The sequence below is a fragment of the Eubalaena glacialis genome, chromosome 11 (genome assembly GCF_028564815.1).
Source record: "Eubalaena glacialis isolate mEubGla1 chromosome 11, mEubGla1.1.hap2.+ XY, whole genome shotgun sequence".
NCBI lineage: Eukaryota > Metazoa > Chordata > Mammalia > Artiodactyla > Balaenidae > Eubalaena > Eubalaena glacialis.
Window position 1 is genome coordinate 12,352,338 of NC_083726.1, and position 19,934 is coordinate 12,372,271.

The window sequence follows — 19,934 nt, forward strand, 5'->3', positions numbered from 1 at the left end:
TGTTTGTTTGTTTATTTATTTATGACTGTGTTGGATCTTCGGTGCTGCACGCAGGCTTTTTCTAGTTGTGGTGAGCGGGGACTACTCTTCGCTGCAGTGCGTGGGCTTCTCATTGCAGTGGTGGAGCACGGGCTCTAGGCACGCGGGCTTCAGTAGTTGTGGCACGCAGGCTCAGTAGTTGTGGCTCACAGGGTCTAGAGTGCAGGCTCAGTAGTTGTTGCGCACGGGCTTAGTTGCTCCGGGACATGTGGGATCTTCCCGGACCAGGAATCAAACCCGTGTCCCCTGCATTGACAGGTGGATTCTTAACCACTGTGCCACCACGGAAGTCCCAATGTACTATTTTTTTTTTTTAGTTTATTCATTCATTTTATTTTTGGCTGTGTTGTGTCTTCGCTTCTGTGCGAAGGCCTTCTCTAGTTGCGGCAAGCGGGGGCCACTCCTCATCGCGGTGCGCGGGCCTCTCACTATCGCGGCCTCTCCTGTTGCGGAGCACAGGCTCCAGACGCGCAGGCTCAGTAGTTGTGGCTCACGGGCCTAGTTGCTCCGCGGCATGTGGGATCTTCCCAGACCAGGGCTCGAACCCGTGTCCCCTGCATTGGCAGGCACACTCTCAACCACTGCGCCACCAGGGAAGCCCCCAATGTACTATTTTTATATCTTGTTTTCCTAATGTATCTCCATGTGATCTTTTTTTTTTTTTTTTTTTTTTTTTTTTGGCTGCATCAGGTCTTAGTTGCGGCACGCAGGCTCTTCATTGTTGTGCATGGGCTTCTCTCTAGTTGTGGTGTGCGGGTTTTCTCCTCTCTAGTTGTGGCGCGTAGGCTCCAGGCCACAAGGGCTTTGTAGTTGTGGCCCTTGGGCTCCAGAGTGCCTGGGCTCTGTAGTTTGCGGCACGTGGGCTCTAGTGCGGGAGCTCAGTAGTTGTGGCCTGCGGGCTTAGTTGCCCCATGGCATGTGGGATCTTAGTTCCCTGACCAGGGATCGAACCCACGTCCCCTGCATTGTAAGGTGGATTCTTTGCCACTGGACCACCAGGAAAGTTCCTCTCCACGTGATCTTGAGCAAGTCACTTAGTGTTTCTAGTATCCCCCACTTTACTAATGTACTATAAATATGCAAAAGACCTAAATTTTTGGGTAAACTATAGCATTTTGAACACAGATAACATCTTTGGTTTTTTTCTCTTTGAAAGGACAGCTGTAATTTTTGCTTAAAGACACACTGTTTGAGAATGATTGGGATGGGGGAGGACTTCAATTATTTTATGTAATTCTTGTGAAATAATTGTATTTATTTTTCCCTTAATGTTGTTTATTTCTTTGCTTAGCAGACAGAAGGGGGCGCACAGACAGACGGCCAGCAGTCACAGACGCAAAGTAGTGAAAATTCAGAGAGTAAATCTACCCCTAAACGCCTGCATGTCTCTAATATTCCTTTCCGCTTCCGGGATCCTGACCTCCGGCAGATGTTTGGGGTAAGTCTCTGAAGTCCTTTTATGGTTTTACAATGAAAATATAATTTAACTCACCAGATGTATTACTAGTCATTACTACTTTAGGATAAAACTACAAGTATGTTGAGAAAGATCCTGAGGTAAATCATTATTTTCATCAGCCTTTAGAAACTTTCCCATCACCTGGCCTATTCTAGACATTATCCTTGCAAATTCTCACATACGTAAGATGACTCCACAACCCAGTTTGCCTGGGACTGAGGGGTTTCTTAGGACGTTCAGAAAACCCAAGCGCTGAAATCAGGACAAGACAGTAATCCTTGCCTTTCAAAGGGTTATGAATTAAGTGAAATAATATCTGTGATCTAAAATCAGGTATAGGGGGTTAGTTTGCTGCCTGGCATGTTCTTCCAGCTGTTTACTTCCTCCCAGAATCGCTGTCATGAAAACGAAGTATAATAGCAAATATTTAAGTTACTCAGAAATGAATGGCTACTGAGAATCTTAATTCTTTTTTTGGGCTAAGGTGTTGTTGCCTGTTTTAATTTGCTCAAACACTTAACTTGAACTAGGAGTAAGAAATAATTGATTTTTAATTTTTAATTTTTTAAAAATTAAATTTTAAATTTAATTTTTTAAAAACTAAATTTTAAATTTTTTAATTTTAATTTTTTTAATTTTAATTATTTGGATAGCAGCCTAATGCTTTGTCAGAAAAGCAAATGCCCTTCTTTAAGTCTCGGTTGTGGCCACTTCATGGTGACAAGACCCTGGATCAGAGTTCTGTCACTTACAGCTGACTTCCTGGATGTGTTTTCTACACCAAAGGCTAGGCCAGGGTTGAGATTTAATGATATTTTTGAAGCACTGGAAGAGCTTTTCGACATGAAATGGTAGCCAGCTATTCTCCAGTTCTACAGAAAAGAGAGCAACAGAAAATATAAAGGGCAACATAAAGAATTTAGGTTATGGGACTTCCCTGGTGGCACAGTGGTTGGGAGTCCATCTGCCAATGCAGGGGACACGGGTTCGAGCCCTGGTCCGGAAAGATCCCACGTGCTGCGGAGCAACTGATCCTGTGTGCCACAGCTGCTGAGCCTGTGCTCTGAAGCCCACGAGCCACAACTACTGAGCCCACGTGCCACAACTACTGAAGCCTGCGCGCCTGGAGCCCGTGCTCCACAACAAGAGAAGCCACCACAATGAGAAGCCTGCGCACTGCAGCAAAGAGTAGCCCCCGCTCGCCGCAACTAGAGAAAGCCCACACGTAGCAACGAAGACCCAAGGCAGCCAAAAATAATAAATAAATTTAAAAAGAAAAAAGAATGTAGGTTACGTTTAAGAAGAAACTTCCTGGGAGTATGAGTTACTAGGTTCTCTACTGAATTATCAGAGATAATATGGAACCTTAATCTCTGGAGGTCTGTGAAAATGGAATGCATCCTCATCTGTCAGAAGTGTTTTCTTTGTTGAGGCAGAAAAATAGTGTCCACTAAAGATCTGCCCAGGCCAGTTGTCTGTGATTTCTTGAAATGTATAATGCCCTTCTCATAAGACACTAAGTGCAAAAAAAAATAAAATTTTCATTGCAGGATATACCTGGTTGCTGTCTTCTCCCACGTAGTCAGTACCTGTCAGTGTTTAGAAGGACAGCAGCGTTGGTCAAGAGCAGAGGTTCCATGTTCTATTTTATTTCCATTTTATTACCTCTGCAGACTTGATGAGTACCTTCTTTTAGTCTCATTTTCCTTAACCAGTTCTTACTCTGGAAGGTTGTTATAAAGATGAATTAGAAAATGTAAAAGAAAACAAACTCTAAAATACCATACAAATTTCAGTTTTTTGGATAGACATAGAAATAAAATAAAATGCCCTCCTTCCTAAAATAAGACATTTTCCTCTTCCCTTGATTTTTCTGATTTTCTATTAAATGGTGAAACTGGAATCAAGTCCAGAAGTCTTACTCTAGAAAACTTGGGCTCTTAATACATGTTTTTTTGATAAAGATTGTAATGATTCAACCCAATAAGAAAACATGATCTCTGTTTTGCTCTTTTCATTTTTTAGTTTCTTCACATTACCCAAAGTCTAGTTTGAAATCCAAGTGAAATAGATAATTGGGTCTGTGAGTCTAGTTCTCAAAGGGAAATGTGAGCCAAAAAGATATTGGAGATTTAGTGCACATTCCCTCAATTCAGTTCATTCAGGTATTGATTAAAACAGGTAGTTTTATCACCTTATATATACCTCTCCTCCAAATAATTACTGTGTTTTGTGTATGCCCCTCTCATCAGCTATTTAGCTACCTAACAATAGAGTTATTTAGGTGTTGTGTTTTTAGCTTTGTTTGATTTTCCAAATGTTAAAATATTTAACTAATTTCAAAATAAAGTTATTATTTTAAATATTCTAGATGATGTTTATTGCAGAAATACTGAAGTGGCAAATAAATATCGATAGAATCATCCATAATGTCTATGAATGTTTGGTATGCTGGAAAATAGCATATAGCCTATAGAGATAACACAGATATATATTTATTGATTTGGAAAGTTATTCATAGTATATTAAGTTTAAGAAAAGTAAACACACACACACGCACACACACACACGCCTAAGGAAAAGCTGTGTACCAAAATGTTAAGATGTTGGGATTGCAGATGATCTTCATTTTTTGTTTTCCCTTTTCCTTTTTGTTTATCTATATTTTCCATTTTTTTCCAGTAAATGTGGTTTACTTTTATTAATTTAAAAAAAAAAAAAAAAGGAAGGACTTCCCTGTTGGTCCAATAGTTAAGACTCGGAGCTTCCACTGCAGGGGGCATGGGTTCGATCCCTGGTCAGGGACCTAAGATCCTGCATGCCGTGGGAGGCGCGGCCCAGAAAAACAAGAAAGGGAAGAAAAACAGCCATCAATAGTGTATCGTTCTACTTACGATTTCAAAAGTTAGAGATGTAGTTAGGAAAACCCCCAGTTCTTGTCCGCGTGAAGAAGCATGTAATACGGTGATGCTGTGAGTAACTTCTGAAAACAGCTTCCACTATAAAGAGATGGATAATGCATGAGTGAGTGAATTAAAAAAGGAAAAATTACCAGCTCAATGATGAGGAAAAATCAACAACTGATATTGGGACCTGCCAACAAATAGAAGCGTGGATGTTAAATAAGTAGTTTAAAGAAAAAAACACCTCTTCCTCTTTCAGAAGAAAGTAAAGTATATGGATAAAAAGCTGAACATGAGTAAATGTTTTTATTTTTGTCTCTGCAGCAGTTTGGCAAAATCCTAGATGTAGAAATAATCTTTAATGAACGTGGCTCTAAGGTAAGCTCCATTTCAGTGTTGTGTGCTTGGTTTCTTTTAGTTTTGTTTTACTTAAAATAGTAAATAGTCAGAAAACTTAAGCTGTTTTTCAAGCCTGCAAAAAGTATCCCAATGATCTAGCTTGATTAGATTACCTCTAAACATAAGCCACTGCGTGGCCAAATTTTTCCTAAATCTTAAATTGGGAGAGTGATGGTGTAGAAACGAGAGAGGTTTGAGGGGAGAGTGTGGCCGTAAGGAAGAAAGGCTGTAGGAGATGTCAGTCCTTTCTCAGATTTAAATTTGGCCTAAGCTTCTTATTGTAAAGGACGAGAGAGAAGACTGGAAAAAAGTGAAATTCTGTGAGAATTCTAGTCTGAATTCTACCAGAACAGTTCAGCTTTTAAAAATCGAACTTCAAAATGACATACTTAGAACAAATTTAATATTTCAGTTATTCAGTTGACTTGTTCTCTCTGTTCAGTAAATTCTGACAAAGCTTAAAAACAGGGAGTAGTGACTCAGGTATTCACTGTGGATTTCCTCCTTTAAGTTATACCCAGATAGGCAAGCTTCAGGACTGAGAGTCACTTCAATTACAAATACAGTGAGTTGGGGGTTTTTTGCATGAGGGTGAACATAATAATTTACTGTTTTAAATTCCCAATCTGTATGATTTAGAATTTTTATGCACTAAAATAAGCAGCAGTGCTTTTAGGAATGAAAGAATGGTAAAGTCTTAAAATGGTGTTGTGAAAAAATATTTGATGAACTGAATTTCAGAAAGTTTTATTTGAGAGTTTTCTTCCTCCTCAACAAATGGAATACACTCCACAGACACAGTCAGCTGTGGGCAGGCTTGTAAATATTTACCTTGCTATGTTCAGTTCTACTTGCATTTTTAGGTTAGACCAGTTTTTGAAATTAATTTTCATTTGGTCATCCCTACTGAACTTTGAAAATAGCCCTTGGCTATGATTAAATCTCTAAGAATGTAATTTGAGAAAAGCTAAATAAAGTAAATAAATAAGCTAATATTTACCTCTCTTAATTTCCTACTCCAAATTCACCATACTTTGGGAACTAATAACATATCTACAGAGTTATATATGCTTCCTGCCCCCATCTGTACTAATACAAATGTTTGTGCTTTCCTAATGCTTCTGATTATTATTCCCTTCCTTTATAGAATGCATCAACACTAAAAGTGTTTAGTTCTGACTATAATAATTATTTGTTAATTATTAAAGAGGTAATTATACTCTAAGCTTTCAGTTTTCAGTTAAAACAAAAAAAGATTAATTATGCCTATACAGAACTTTCTCCAGCACTTAACTTGGTAAGTATTTTAAAAGTGAAATCTATTCAAACTGTAACCAGTAAAACTGTTTGTACTTGTAATTTCCTCACAGTGGATTTCTATTCTTTTGTTGTATAGTTTGCTGTTATTTTTTTGTGAACTTTTTAGATACAAAGTAGAAAAATGACAATGGTTTAGAGATGAGAAGCACATGAATGTGAAATAAATACATGAAGATTATTGACCACACTGTTTATCTGAACCAGTAGTTTAAATGTTTTTGGTTTTAAGTGTTTGCACTTCAAACATTCTTAGCTAGACTAACAACCGGAAGCCCAATAAAATTCTATCAGGCATTGAGGACTTTGCTCCTTACCAAGAAAATAATTTGATTCAATTCTTGTGAAGCAAAGGAAATTGATCTTTCTAAGGCTTCTTTCATTGACTTCAAGGATTTGCCTACTACCAAAAAATTTTTAATTTACCCTATTCAATTGCTCCTCCCCTCTAATTTTCATTTTAAAATGACACAAGCCTTCCTTTTCTCTTTGGGGAATCTAAAAATATATGCTGCCTCTCTCAGCTTGATGCTGTGTCCTCACTGCCCTTTTTTCTTTGGGCTGCTGAAGGGTAGACAGACTGTGTACTAATTGGAAAATGTTTTTAAAACAAAGCACAGAATTCGCAATTGCCTTGGACCTGCCTTCTAGAACTGATTAAAAAACCTGTCTTCATCCTTTGCCCTTCTTAACTGCTACCTGAAGTTCTTAGCTGGAATGGGCTCATTAATAGAGATTTATTTTGGAGTCAAAACCTAGATGGCGTCTTCTGGGATCCACCTAAGATAAATTAATGAGTACTTTTCTTTTTGTAAATTAAGTTTAGTTTCTCATTACTTTTGTGTCTGGGGTTGACTATAAAATTACAGCATGTCTTGAAAGGAACCAGAGAAAAGGAGACTTATATGGTCCGATTGTTTAGCTAAGAATTGCTCAGTCTTTTAACACAGTGCTTTTCTGTGCAGAAATTAGCTTTATTGAATTTTTTCTGAAGCAGTAATGGAAAAACTGACAAGTTTTTAGAGATAAGTAATACTTACATGTAAAACAGTATTTAACCAAGTGACTACAAAACAAAAAGCAACTCTTTATTACCATGTCTTATTTTTTATGAGACCGTTGGCCCCGGGTTTGAGAATATACCCCCTTAAAAACATAAGTGAACACTGTCTTGCTGCCAATGCCCATTCCTTCCCTGCCTGCTAGTAGTCTCCCTTTCCACCTTGCCTGGAGAGTAGTAGAATTTCTGTGTTCCAGAAAGTAGTTGTTTCTTTGTTGTTGACTATTTTCCTTTTTTCTTCTTTGACCTTCATATTCTGAATTTGGTTTTTATGAAATGAATTTATTTCGTTTACATGCATATACATACATACATATTTATTTAAATTATTTCATGTGATGTTTGAAAATGTTCTTTTTACTCCCTACTCCTTTGTAAAAACATAAAGTCAGCTGTATTTAGTTTTCTGTGATTAACTGAAGCAAAGATAGACTATCCTTTTGAAAATGTTTAATTAAGATATGTGATGAAAAATGATACCCCTTCCAAAAAGTTAACTAATGTACTCAAATAGAATCTAGAAAATGATTAAACAGATATGCATAGCATTATTGATTCTCCAAATTTCACCAGTCGTGACAAAGTAGTAATACAAACAATAAGAAGTTAGTGTATAGGGAGAGTGGCCATATATCCTGGTTTATCCAGGATAGTCCCAGTTTATACTTGTTGTCTTAGCAATTAATAATGTCCCCTTTCTCCCTCAAAGTATCCTAGTTTGAACAATAAATTATATTGTCATTCTCCTTATAGATCCTTTGAGTAACAATTTTTAAAAAGCACCCTTTTAAAAACCATTATAAAAGGAGAACATGATGTTTAATGAGAAGTAGGGGGGGGAAGCATACATAGTTCATTAAAGGGAATATTCACAATATTCTCATGTTTTTCCTTCCTTTTTTCTTTTTTCTCACATATTCTCACATAGAATCTTAAACAGAACACTAAACAGTGGTCACCTAGTTCAACAACCAGTACTCTTAACCTTGTACTGTCTGCTAGACACTTTTAGTAACTGAGCACTTGTTGTTTTCAAAAGTTTATTTCACTGTTGAAATTCAGACCTTCCACCATCCTGTTCACTATCACCCAGTCCCATAACATTTTGTTTGTGATAATTATCAAGCTTATTTTAAAAAGAAATACACAGATTCTAACAGTTATATTTTCCATGAAGTTTTGTCAACATACTTTGAGTATAGTCACTTTTGAAGGGACGTGTTTTATAAATATTGAATGTATAGAAGCTCTTCTTCTTCACACAGTGTCAATTATTAAGTCCTCTAAAGGACTGCAGAATAGAGCACAGCAACAATTTTTGAGATTTCTAGCAGATTTTTAGTTAATGTGTTCGCATTACTTCTCTCAGGTGGATTTCTGGAATGATGGGAATCTGGGTTTGGGTTAAGCTTATGTTTAGGCTGGAGTTAGGGAAGATGAAACCTCTATTCCCATTCCTCAGACACAAGAAATATGCTGTAATTTCTCTCCTATTTCCCTGGCTTTTGATTTTATGCAAAGGGAAATTATTTCTTTCCAGATATAGTCAAAAGACTGTCTTTGAAATTGCACTGAGTAGGCCTTTGTGATTTTCAGTAAAATTTGATGGGTAACACTGAGATGAAATGTTTTTCATTATACTTAAAACTGAATTAACAGTGCATGTATTTCCAAAAGTCTTAGTTTATTTTCTTTTGCTACCATTTTATGGGTTTTAGTTTTATTTTTCTTGTATTTATTTTTTAATTTCTGTGTTCTGACCATACCCAGGAGAACCTTCTGGTTTTGATTTCTCCCTTAAAAGTTACATGGTAAATTTTCTTTCACATTCTTCTGAGATGGAAAAATTCAAAGATTTTACAAATTTAAAAATATTTTTACAATGCTCATCCTGTTGCTTGTTATTTACTGCAGTCTGAGGCCAGACTAAAAAGGTGACAGTTATTCGGCTCCTGTGTGCCCTTGATGACAAATGGATGTCAAGGCAGATAATAAAATTTTTGTCACACTCTGTAGAAGTTTTAACCACGACCATGTCCCTGATAAACACAGCATCCCTCAATTTCCAAAAGACAGCTAAGATAGCTGGTAAATTGTGAATGTAGCACTGGTGTATTTAAATTGTTAACATAGAAGAACTTTGGGAGCTGAGAACCTTAGGTAAGAGGGTAAAGGTGTAGACCTTCATTGCCCAGTGCAGCGACCATGTTGACCATTTGAAATGTGGCACATCTCTAAATTGAAATGTGCTTTAAGTGTAAAATAGACACCAATTTCAAAGACTTAGCTCAAAAAAGAATGTTAAACATCTCGCTCATAATGGTTTCATAATGATGCAGGTTGAAATTATAATATGTCGTATATACTGGGTTAAATAAAATACATTATTGAAATTAATTTCACTTGTTTTTACTTTTTTAATGTAGCTAGTAGAAAATTTGAAATTATATATGTGGCTCATGCTATATTTTTATCGGATAGTGCTGGTATAGACAAATGTTGCAATATCATTTTTTTTTATTTAAAAATGAAAGTTTACTTTTTGTTTATCTGTTCTTTATCTTCTTACATACCTGAAATATGTACTGTTAAGGGTCTGACTTTGTAGCTATTCAGACCGTTATTATGTTTCCCTTTTTGATACTTCGTATGATCATTTTGAAGCTCTTCTAAGGAAAATGTGTTAGGTTTAGACATAATTTTATTAAATTTTTTTCAAAGCAAGAGCTCCAAATGACCAGAATTAATGTGAATTAGATTTCCAAGAATAAGGGAACATTAAACATAATTTCGTGGAAGAGAGTTTTCCTATTAGTAACTTTTTAAGTCTGTGAATATCCTTGGCTCAATTTCTGGCACATTTTCAAAAGTGCTAAATTTTATTGAAGAAACAGTACACTAAAATTTTTTTCAAGCCTTATTTGAGTTAATATTCTTGAAACCAAGTTGTAAATGTGACAGATAAGCAAGCAGGAAGTTGAGTTGATGGAAAACCACCTGTTTGAAGTTTCGACTCAAGAGAAAAGTATTTAAGGACAATACTCCAAAAATACTGGTTATGCTTCTCACCTTCCTAATCACAGACCTTAATTCTGAGAGGTATATACTAATTTCCTAGTGCTTCTGAACAAATTATCACAAACTTGGTGGCTTACTACCACACAGATTTATTATCTTACAGTTCTGGAGGTCAGAAGTCCAAAGTGGGTCTCACTAGGCTAAAATCAAAGTGTCGGAGGGCTGTGTTCCTTCAGGTGGCTCTAAGGGATGCTCCATTGCATGCCTTTTCCAGCTTCGGGAGGCAGCCCACGTTCCTTGGCCTATAGCCCCCCTTCCATCTTCAGAGCCAGCAACAGCCAGCCCAGCCTTTCTCAGGCGGCTACACTCTCCAATTCTGACTCTCCTCTTTCCCTCTTTCACTTCTAAGCACCTTTGCAATTACATTGGGCTCAACTGGATAATCCAGGATAATCTCCCTATCGCAAGATCATTAATTTAATCACATCTGCAAAATCCCTTTTGCCATGTAAGGTAACATATTCACAGGTTCTGGGGATTAGGACATGGACAACTTTGGGGGGGCTGTTATTCTGCCTGACACAAGGTCTATTTATCTTCGAAGGAAAGAAAGAAATCCTGTTACCTCTGTGTTTCTTATCAGGAGTCCCAAAGTATCAACAAGGCCTTCTGCCTCCTCTTATGCTAGTAAATGTGGCTGCAAAGATTGCTTCATTTTTATGTCTTTGGTATCTTGATTAGCATTTCCTTTAGTTTATAAGCACCTTTCCTTATAAAACACTTTTAAAGCATTTAAAAGTGAAATTTTGTTCCAGAATACTGAAGTTATATTGAAAAAATCTTACACAAGCAGACTTTAATGTTAAACTTTGTCATATGCTGACTGCAAGATGCCAGCACTTACGATACCACACAGCCATTGTGTCACAGATGGTCCATCAACACGTTACAGAAAGGAGGGTCATAGAACACATTTAGCAATTAGATTTGAAAGAGAAAATAGAAGAATTGTAGGACTAATATAGTTTAGTAAATAGAATACTGAATTTCGGTTTCAAAGCTTAATTTCTAATTTTCTCACCATTAGCTGTAGGAAAAAGCTACATGGAAGGAAGAAGACCTTGTTGGTGCTCTGGGCCTTTTTGATGCTTGAATACTTAACCTCAGATTGGCTCAATGTCTTTACTTTCAAAAGGAAACCAACAGGTTTATCCTTTCTACCCCATGGGTGCATTTAAAAGACACACAAGTATGTGTGTATGTATGTGGGTGTGTGTAGTCATAATGCTAAAATTAAAAACTTGTATATTCGCCTCTACGTAATCTGCTGTCCAACCACTAGTTTATAATTTATTAATTTAACCCAGGGCATAAAATGTATGAGGCTGTGGCAATCAGTTGAAATACAGCTTATAGAACTTCTAAAATGTGATATAAAAACTCATCACTATCTGTAACCTTTTTTAAAAGGTTTAACTTTCCTATTGGAGGATTCTCCAGGATCGGAGAACTGGCTTCCTGTCTTCATCAGATGCTAGTGTAGATGACAAATGGAATAATTAATTAGTAACTTGCCCTTGTACACCTTGAGTTGTCAAAGTGGCTATAACATGTTGATATCAAAATTTGTTTCTGAAAATGTGTCCCCATTGATATATTATATTCAACACATGTACATTTTTAAGGAACATTTTGAATTAAAATTACCCATAGTATTCCATCCTAAGCTGCATATATTTTTAAAAATTTCTGTCAGCTTAGCATTTCACTTTCTAGATATCCAAATTGAAGGTAGAGTTAATCCATTGGAATCCTCCGTGGATTGCCACCCAACCATATGTAGTCATTTAAATGCTGAGAAATCAGATCCTTCAGAATGATGGAGTTGCTTTTATAAAATCTTATTGAGCAATGCACATTATTTACCATCTCAGTTAAAAATATGTTTTGTATATATAGGAGTACTCATGGCATTAAGCAGCAAAGCAGAGCTTCAGTGAAAGTAAAGGGTTCAGGTTATCCTACAATGGAATATTCAAAGAATGCTAGAGGGACAGTGAAGCTATTGAGACATGAGGACTGTCGCAGAAAATTCTAAGAAGTTACCACTCTACAGATATAAATAGCTTGAGAAAATTTTATAGTTGCAGAATGGAAAGATAAGGACAGAGCACCTAGAATGAAACTGATATAATGCTTTGTGAAATAGTCCTATAGTATATAGTAAATCCTGCTGGTGTTGAAATTGATAGAATGATAATGACCCAGGCAGTCTTTTAAGATTTAATGTGAGCCAAGGAGTAGAGTGGGTTAACTCCCGGTCTCCTGCTTTTTCTATTTAATAAATTAAAACTCCATGGTTGGTTGGTTGGTTTTTCAGCATCTACAATGGACAAATAAATTAATCCTAACTCAGAGTAGCAACTGTATTGCTGTTTTATGGTATTCTTTTCCTATTAAATAGTATGCAACTGATGTCACTGACATAGATCTCATTCCTATTGCCTTTTTGACTATTCCTTTTTCTCTCTGCATATAGAAAAAACTAATACATTTAGTAGCAGATGTAGGCTTCAACAAAATTTAGGCAAATTTGGGTAAGCAATTTTCTGAAATTCAGCTGAACATATTTTTACTCTTGTCAGTCTGGTTGTTTAAAATTCGCATTGAAGAAAAGTCATAATTGACCACTGCTTAGTGGTGTTTTCATTTGCTTAGACGGACATGAGTGCTCTCCTCTTCCACACCCAGTACCCACAGAATCTAACATGAACACTATATCTTAAATTATACCGTTCCCAGAGAAGTTGATGGTGCTATAAGCAACAGGCAAAGTGGGGCTAAAACGATTAGACCGCCTCAAAAACTCATTATACAAGGCTTGCACCTAAATATCAAGTTTCATGTAGAAGTTACTGGGGAATAATAGATTTAATTATTTTTTAGTATTATATAAAAGGATATGTATGTTAACAGCATGAAATAAGAAAGGTAGGATTTTTTTAAATGTTCAGATTCTCAGTTGAATAGTTTGACCCGAGTAACTCTATACCTTAATTTTGGTCTGGCCTCACATGCTTTATGTTTTATTTTATTATTGTTATTATTGTTGTTAATTACATTATTACTATTATTATTATCACTACTACTACAGTTCTTTATTCTTTTATTGGATTTAATTTCCCTTTACAAAATATGCATGAACCAAAAATGTGACTTTGGGAGAGTATTGCTGAGTTGTTGCTGATGTCAGTTTCATACTGTGATATTTTTTTTTCTATTTACCAAGAGATCAGTATTTCAATATAACGATGTGCATGTTTTCCCCCCTTCTCCCGCTGCATGCAGGGATTCGGGTTCGTAACTTTCGAGAATAGTGCTGATGCAGACAGGGCCAGGGAGAAATTACACGGCACCGTGGTAGAGGGCCGTAAAATCGAGGTGCATGTCTTCAATAATTCAATTTCTGGTTTATATTTTTATTTCTCTTTTTATGTATTGCCTCACTTATTTCACATTTGGAACCCTGTCTTGTTTGTGTGTGTTTTTGTGTCTCTGTGTCCTTCACCTTCTTGCACTAAAATGCGTAAAAGTAACACTTCTATCCTTCTCCCCCCCTCCCATTTTTTGGTTGTTTTGGGGTTTTAATTTTGATTTACCTGTGTGCGAATGTATGTATATTTGTTTTTCATTTACTTTTTTCCTCCAAAATGTTCATCCTTCTACTCTCTTGATTTTTTTCCTTTGCTTCAGTTTGTGAGACTCTGAATTCCTCTAATCAGGCCAAAATAAAACTAACTTTTAAAATGTCTAAAAACTACCCAATTTAGAAATGTGTCCTATAATGAATCAAGGGGCCAGCCAATATCCTCTCTCTCTTGGGAGGCCAGTTCACCTCCACATGCGTGTGACAAGTAAGGAATAGAAGATCATAGAGGTTGGGGGCGGGGAGGAAAGAATCCAAAACTAATGTGGTTTTTAAATATAGTTAATATCTAGAATTTCAACAGTTACTGGATAAAATCCTCCAACAGAGGGTTGGGTGGCTGCCTGTAGAATGTACTAGTACTGTGAGTGAGTCGGCCACCTGGTGCTCACCAGCCCTTTTCATAACGCAGTGAAGGTTAACTGGCTCCTTTCCCCTTTCCCAGTTTTTAAAAGTATGAAATATAAAAGCCACCATTTTGAGTAAGATGTCTGCATATTTTGCTTTTTTTTCCCCCCTCCCTTTCCAATGGTTTAGCATTTAGGGCCCTTCACTTGACTCACTCTTTCCATGGTAACTATACACAATGCTGGCGATGGTGCCCGTTGGCGGTAAGTGAAACAAAAGCACTAGAGAAGAAGCTTTTTTAAAATGTAATTACAAACAAATAAGAAAGAAAAAGTCCATCTGCCATCTCACATTAACACTACAAAATGTGATTTGACTTGCTCCTCTTCCTTTTCCTTTCCCCCTTTTATTTTCAATGCTGTTGAGTAATGCCGCCTGGACTTTGGATGTACACATTGTTTTGTAGCAGTCTGAGCTGTTTGAGTACTGACGTCATGATGATTTTTTCCCCTTGCACATCTTACTCAGAGTTACTGAACTCCAGTTTGGCTGGTTTTATTAACGCACTTCCTGCCCCCACTTCCTTTCCTCCTTTTCCTCTTTCCCAAACCTCTGTTTGTAGCTATGACTGTTCTTTCTTTGCCCTTGACAGCTCTCTCTCCTGCCCGTGACAGCCTTCCTGACTTTCTCTCTTCTCTTCCTGCTTTTTTGTTCTCCTTACCCAAGCTTTCTTCCTACCCTTTGCCCTAGTCCTTCCCCACCCCTTCTCTGTTCGGTGCAGCTATTGGTCTCTTTTGCTGACTGGTGGTTTCTGATTGGTTCTGGCCATTTTTCCTTTAAGTGCTTGGGTGCTTTCTGCTCTAGCAGCTGCTAGTGGAAGCTCTTGCCCCATTCTAATCCTTGTCTGTGAGAGCCTCGCTCTTCACTTTCTCCTGTCTTTCCAAAATTGATTGTTTTTTTCTTTCTTTTATTTGTGTGTGTGTGTTTTTTAACTGCATGCTCTCAGTCTCATCATTGTTGTATCCCATTCTTTCTTTTAAATGTGAAATGTTGGTATGATTTGGTGGGTCAAACTAGAGTAAATGGAGTTTCCAGCTCTTTTCCTCACATAGGAAGATCATCACTATACAAATCCTGAAAGATATATTAAAACATTTTTGGTTCCAATTCTACCTAAAATTGATGTGGTTTTTTTTTTTTTTTTGGTAACAAATTTATCACTATTCAAATTTAACATAATATAAATTCCCAGAGCGAAATAAGACATGTTATATTTTGTATGTTTTATAATTCTTTTAAAAACTGGCCTGTTTTTATATACCTGACAACATAGTATATAACCAGGTTCTATGGTAAGGCTTTACCCTCCTTGCAAGAGCTTTGAGGCTGGTTCTGACACTGGGCTGCAGTATCCTGGCTTCTAAGCTCCATTCATCTTTTCTTCATCAGCACCATCTTTGTAGCGTCTACTTACCTTACCACTGAGAATGCTTTAATTATGCAGTTCTGTAATGAGGGTAGAGAGTACCATAAAACAAAAGAAACGTAAGCTTTATTTTTTGAATTCTTTTAAGTGCCTGATTTAAAGGCCGTATGAAAACTTTCTTCATTTTAAATGAATAGGCCACATAATCTAGAAAATTCAAAATCTAAGTTCCTATATTTGTTTACCGACCTCAAACAGTAAAATCTCATACAAGCATATAAAAAAAGCTGAACATCAGAACAGGTAAAATCCACAGATTTTTTTTCCTATCTTCCTATAAATTTATTTCCTGACCAGTGTAGCAAGCCTCTGTTTTGTTAATGAACTTCAAAGTTCACGTGCACACAGAGCTGTTTCCAATTACTTTTTTCCATATTTTCTCAATGCAGAGACTTCTCTCTTTAAAAGATCTCCAAAGAACTTGCAGATGTACTTTTTCTTTGGAGGCCTGGATGGTAAAGTTGTCCTAGTTTTCCATTTGGAGACCAAGAAACTGCATTTTACTCTTGTTAGCCTAATTTAATGAACACTTTAATTAAAATACTAATATTAATATTTTATACTGTTATATTAATTATTTAAATCAATTGTCTCTGAAATTTACATTTTAAACTGAATACTTTGTTATTGAATGAGCACCTCCATATTCCCTAATGTGGTTTACTTCCTCCCTGCCCCTTCTTTCTACTTTGTATCTGTAGGTGAATAATGCTACAGCACGTGTAATGACCAATAAGAAGATGGTCACACCATATGCAAATGGTAAGAGGTTACGAGTCATCTTCGGAAAGATGTCGTTTATTCTCTCACAAACGTCAAAGACTTTTTCTTGATTTCAGTCTTCAGTTTGCTTCGTGTACGTTGAAGTATTTTCTTTACCTAGGAGAGTTAATTTTTATAAATTACTTTTTTTAAAAGTTTTTTTAGTTATTAAGGTGTTATAGTCTCAGTAAAGTTCATTTTATACAGTGCAAACACATCATTTGAGGTTACCTATTAACCCAAGTTAGGCCCCCCGTGGGCACCCTCTTTTTTTTAGCTGCTGTAGTTCTTTGTAATATGTTAGGCTTGTCCAGGATACCCCTAGATCTTACTTATCTGAACATAGTAATTGGAATAATTCTTGACCCCTTGTTCTTTTAAAAGAATGCTCTAGAGGCAGCAGCCATGGGGTGTGTGTGTTGGGGAGGGGTACGCGCGCATATTTTCTATTTTCTATTCCATGGCTACCTGTTATACAGTGAGTTTTATAAATGTTTCTCATGAAGAAGGAATTTTTCTGTGAATATTTTGTCTAACAAAAACAGAACTTTTGCTTCAGTTGTCAAATTTAATCTAGACTCATATTCCCTAAGTGAGGTAGGATATAATTTTAATCTGTTGTACAACAGTGGTTTTGCAAACTGTGTTCTACAGGACCATCTTGGGGGGAAAAAGAAAACTGAATGGACTGGGTCTTGAGGCCTACAGCTCTACTTTGGTGGACCTCATTCTCTGTTGTACGTTTTAGAGTTGTGTATAAGATTTTATCTAGAATAAAAAGGGGAGTTTCTCCCCTTTTATTGCTTTATAAAAGTTTGAACCTACTGCTGGAGTATGACAGTATGTGCTGGTAGTATCTTAAATCAAGTAGAAGTGTATTAGTGTTGAGTATATCCCGGGAGGTCTTCAATAAATATGTGTAGCCCAGCTTTTCAAATAGATTATAGAAATCAGCATAATTTGCATTTATCAGCATAATTTGCATTTTCCTTACTCATTTTACTAGTGGTATATCTTGGGATACCACCACCTCCCACTTTACCTTTTGTTTTCTTCTTTTCACTGCTATCACAAAAACAGAAGTTTCTGCAATTTTGATAAAAATCCAATTTAAACTAAATCAGAAGGAGAGTATGTCAGATTTCCTTTCGATCCAGTGAGAATGGTGGAGCAGAAAGAGCTGCTGACTAGAATTGAGAAGACAGAAATTCTCCTTCTAGATTTGACTCTTCATTTTACTCTGTGACAGTGGGCCAATTTCCTAACCTATCTGATTCTGTTTTCACCTCTGTCAAGTAGCAGTCACAGAATTTTAGCACCACAAGGCTCTTCTTTAGAAGTCGTCAAAATCCAACCCTCCTAGCTTATTATCTAGGAAATGAAGCCCAGGGAAGTATAGTCCTTACTTGTCCCAGAGGTGGTACCTGTCTTACCGCTCTCTTTGGGGTTTGTGAAAGTCAAATGACATAAACAACTGTAAAAATACATTGTAAAGTGTACAAAACTAAACATATTCAAGATATTGTTGACAGTGTACCATTATATACCATTATTATAATGTGCATCCATTGTATGCGTTTAAATGGAGTGCTTAAGTAATAGTGCCATTGATAGGAAAGGAAAAGTTCATTTTTTAATATTATTCTAAATCACTATTCAAGCCTACTGGAGCCAGACTTTAGAAACATGCAGCTCCTGTGTTAGAGATTCTGAAAAGAGTGTGCTAGGTGCCTTCTGGTGAATTCTCAGCATTTTAGTTCATGTTGGCTTTGAGTCCCTTGATTTGTCTGATTGAAGAACATTTGTGCTTTTGCAACTCCAGTAGGATTTGAATCCAGATTTTGAAATTTTTATGCAGAATAATGAAGAGGCATGTCTGTGAGCACATAAAATAATGAATGGGGGATTGGATTGATTCCGAATGAATGGATTTTCTCTTGAATAATGTCTTTGCTTATAGCCATTGAAATCTGTTAATTGGCCTTTTCTTCTTTCCATTCACATATTTATAAAGTAGCAGTGGCACAATGTTATAAAAGAATTAAACCAAAGAGCCAATCTTTCAGAAAAATTAAATGGCATATTTATGTATAAAATTCAACAAATATTTATTAAAGTTTTCACATGGAATTCTCTAACTATCAGTGGGTAATAGTGCATTTTTCTTTTTTTTACTACTTGCCATATTCCTATAAATATAAAAAAGGGAATGTAGAAATGAAGTTGATATCAAACCTAATGTTGTTTGGAAATACTTAAAATTTATAAATGTTTAAGCTAATGTTCAGCAGCGGTCTTGTATCCATTAGCTTAAAGGTCTGATTAACATAAATATGCTTATTGCAAATTAAAATCTCAGAAGACATGCACCAAAGTTGGGAATGTACCTTGAATTTTATTATTGCATGTCTCTCCTTAGTGCCTTGGTTAACTCCAGTGAAATCCCAGTGGGAAATCCCAATGAAGGAAGATTTCCATTTACCCAGAATACCATTAGCATGGTATAAGTGAACATGGAATTCAGAGGTCCAGGTCAAATTTGAATTCAGTCAAAGGATACCCTTATCAAACAATTAGAGTAGTAAACAGTGTTAAGATGATATAGAAGACAGTGCATCACAGTGTGATAGAGAATGATATATATTCTGCCTTTTTCCTTCTTCTAAACAAAGATTAGGTCATTAAGCCGTTCTATGAGAGACCGTATACCAAACCCCAGGATTTATTTATATTTCTTTTTCCTTCTCTCATTCCCTCTCCATCTTCCTACCTCCCAATTTTTTTCTCACGTCCTCTTTACCCCCACCACTCCCCTGCCAAATCTTCATTATCCCTTCACTGTGCTAGTCCTGCTTAAAGATGGTCAGGTCCAGAAATGTCATCACCCTCTCATATAAACCCCCGCTGGCATTCTAAAGAGCAGCTGGTACCAGGCAAAAATGAACCCAGAGGTGTCTGAAGCCAACTTGCACATCACTCCTTTTCCTTATATTCCTCATATAATTTTAAATATTTACTGTCCTCTCTTCCATTTCAGGTTGGAAATTAAGCCCAGTAGTTGGAGCTGTATATGGGCCCGAGTTGTACGCAGGTAGTATTTAAGTTAATTTTTCCATTTGTGTTATTTATATGTATTTTAAAAATCTATTGTTTTTCAGTTTCCTATTCCTTTGTAATCTTTTTGCACTTTTTCATTTCTTAAATGCACTCAGCATCCAGCTTTCAAGCAGATGTGTCCCTAGGCAATGACGCAGCAGTGCCCCTGTCGGGAAGAGGGGGCATCAACACTTACATTCCTTTAATCAGTAAGTAGCCTATGTTGACCTGGCATGGCTTTTGACTGTTGTGAGTAAACAGTGATGTGTTGGTCTTTTTTTTCCCCCAAATATAATGCATAACTGAAAAGGAGGCATTCACGAGAAAGATAAATACTATCA

General features: G+C 36.6%; 1 protein-coding gene across 14 annotated transcripts in view; it reads left to right on the top strand.

Annotated features, from left to right (window-relative positions):
• Positions 1-19,934, top strand: part of RBFOX2 (RNA binding fox-1 homolog 2) — a 263,107-nt gene that overhangs the window by 221,033 nt on the left and 22,140 nt on the right. For 9 of the 14 annotated variants that reach the window (XM_061205627.1, XM_061205630.1, XM_061205623.1 and 6 more), the window contains 6 exons: positions 1,331-1,477; positions 4,726-4,779; positions 13,544-13,636; positions 16,437-16,497; positions 19,535-19,588; positions 19,710-19,802. In XM_061205627.1, coding sequence (XP_061061610.1) covers positions 1,331-1,477; positions 4,726-4,779; positions 13,544-13,636; positions 16,437-16,497; positions 19,535-19,588; positions 19,710-19,802 — 502 coding nt within the window. The remainder of the gene's footprint in view (positions 1-1,330; positions 1,478-4,725; positions 4,780-13,543; positions 13,637-16,436; positions 16,498-19,534; positions 19,589-19,709; positions 19,803-19,934) is intronic. The other 5 variants (XM_061205633.1, XM_061205631.1, XM_061205632.1 and 2 more) reach the window with 1 other exon arrangement.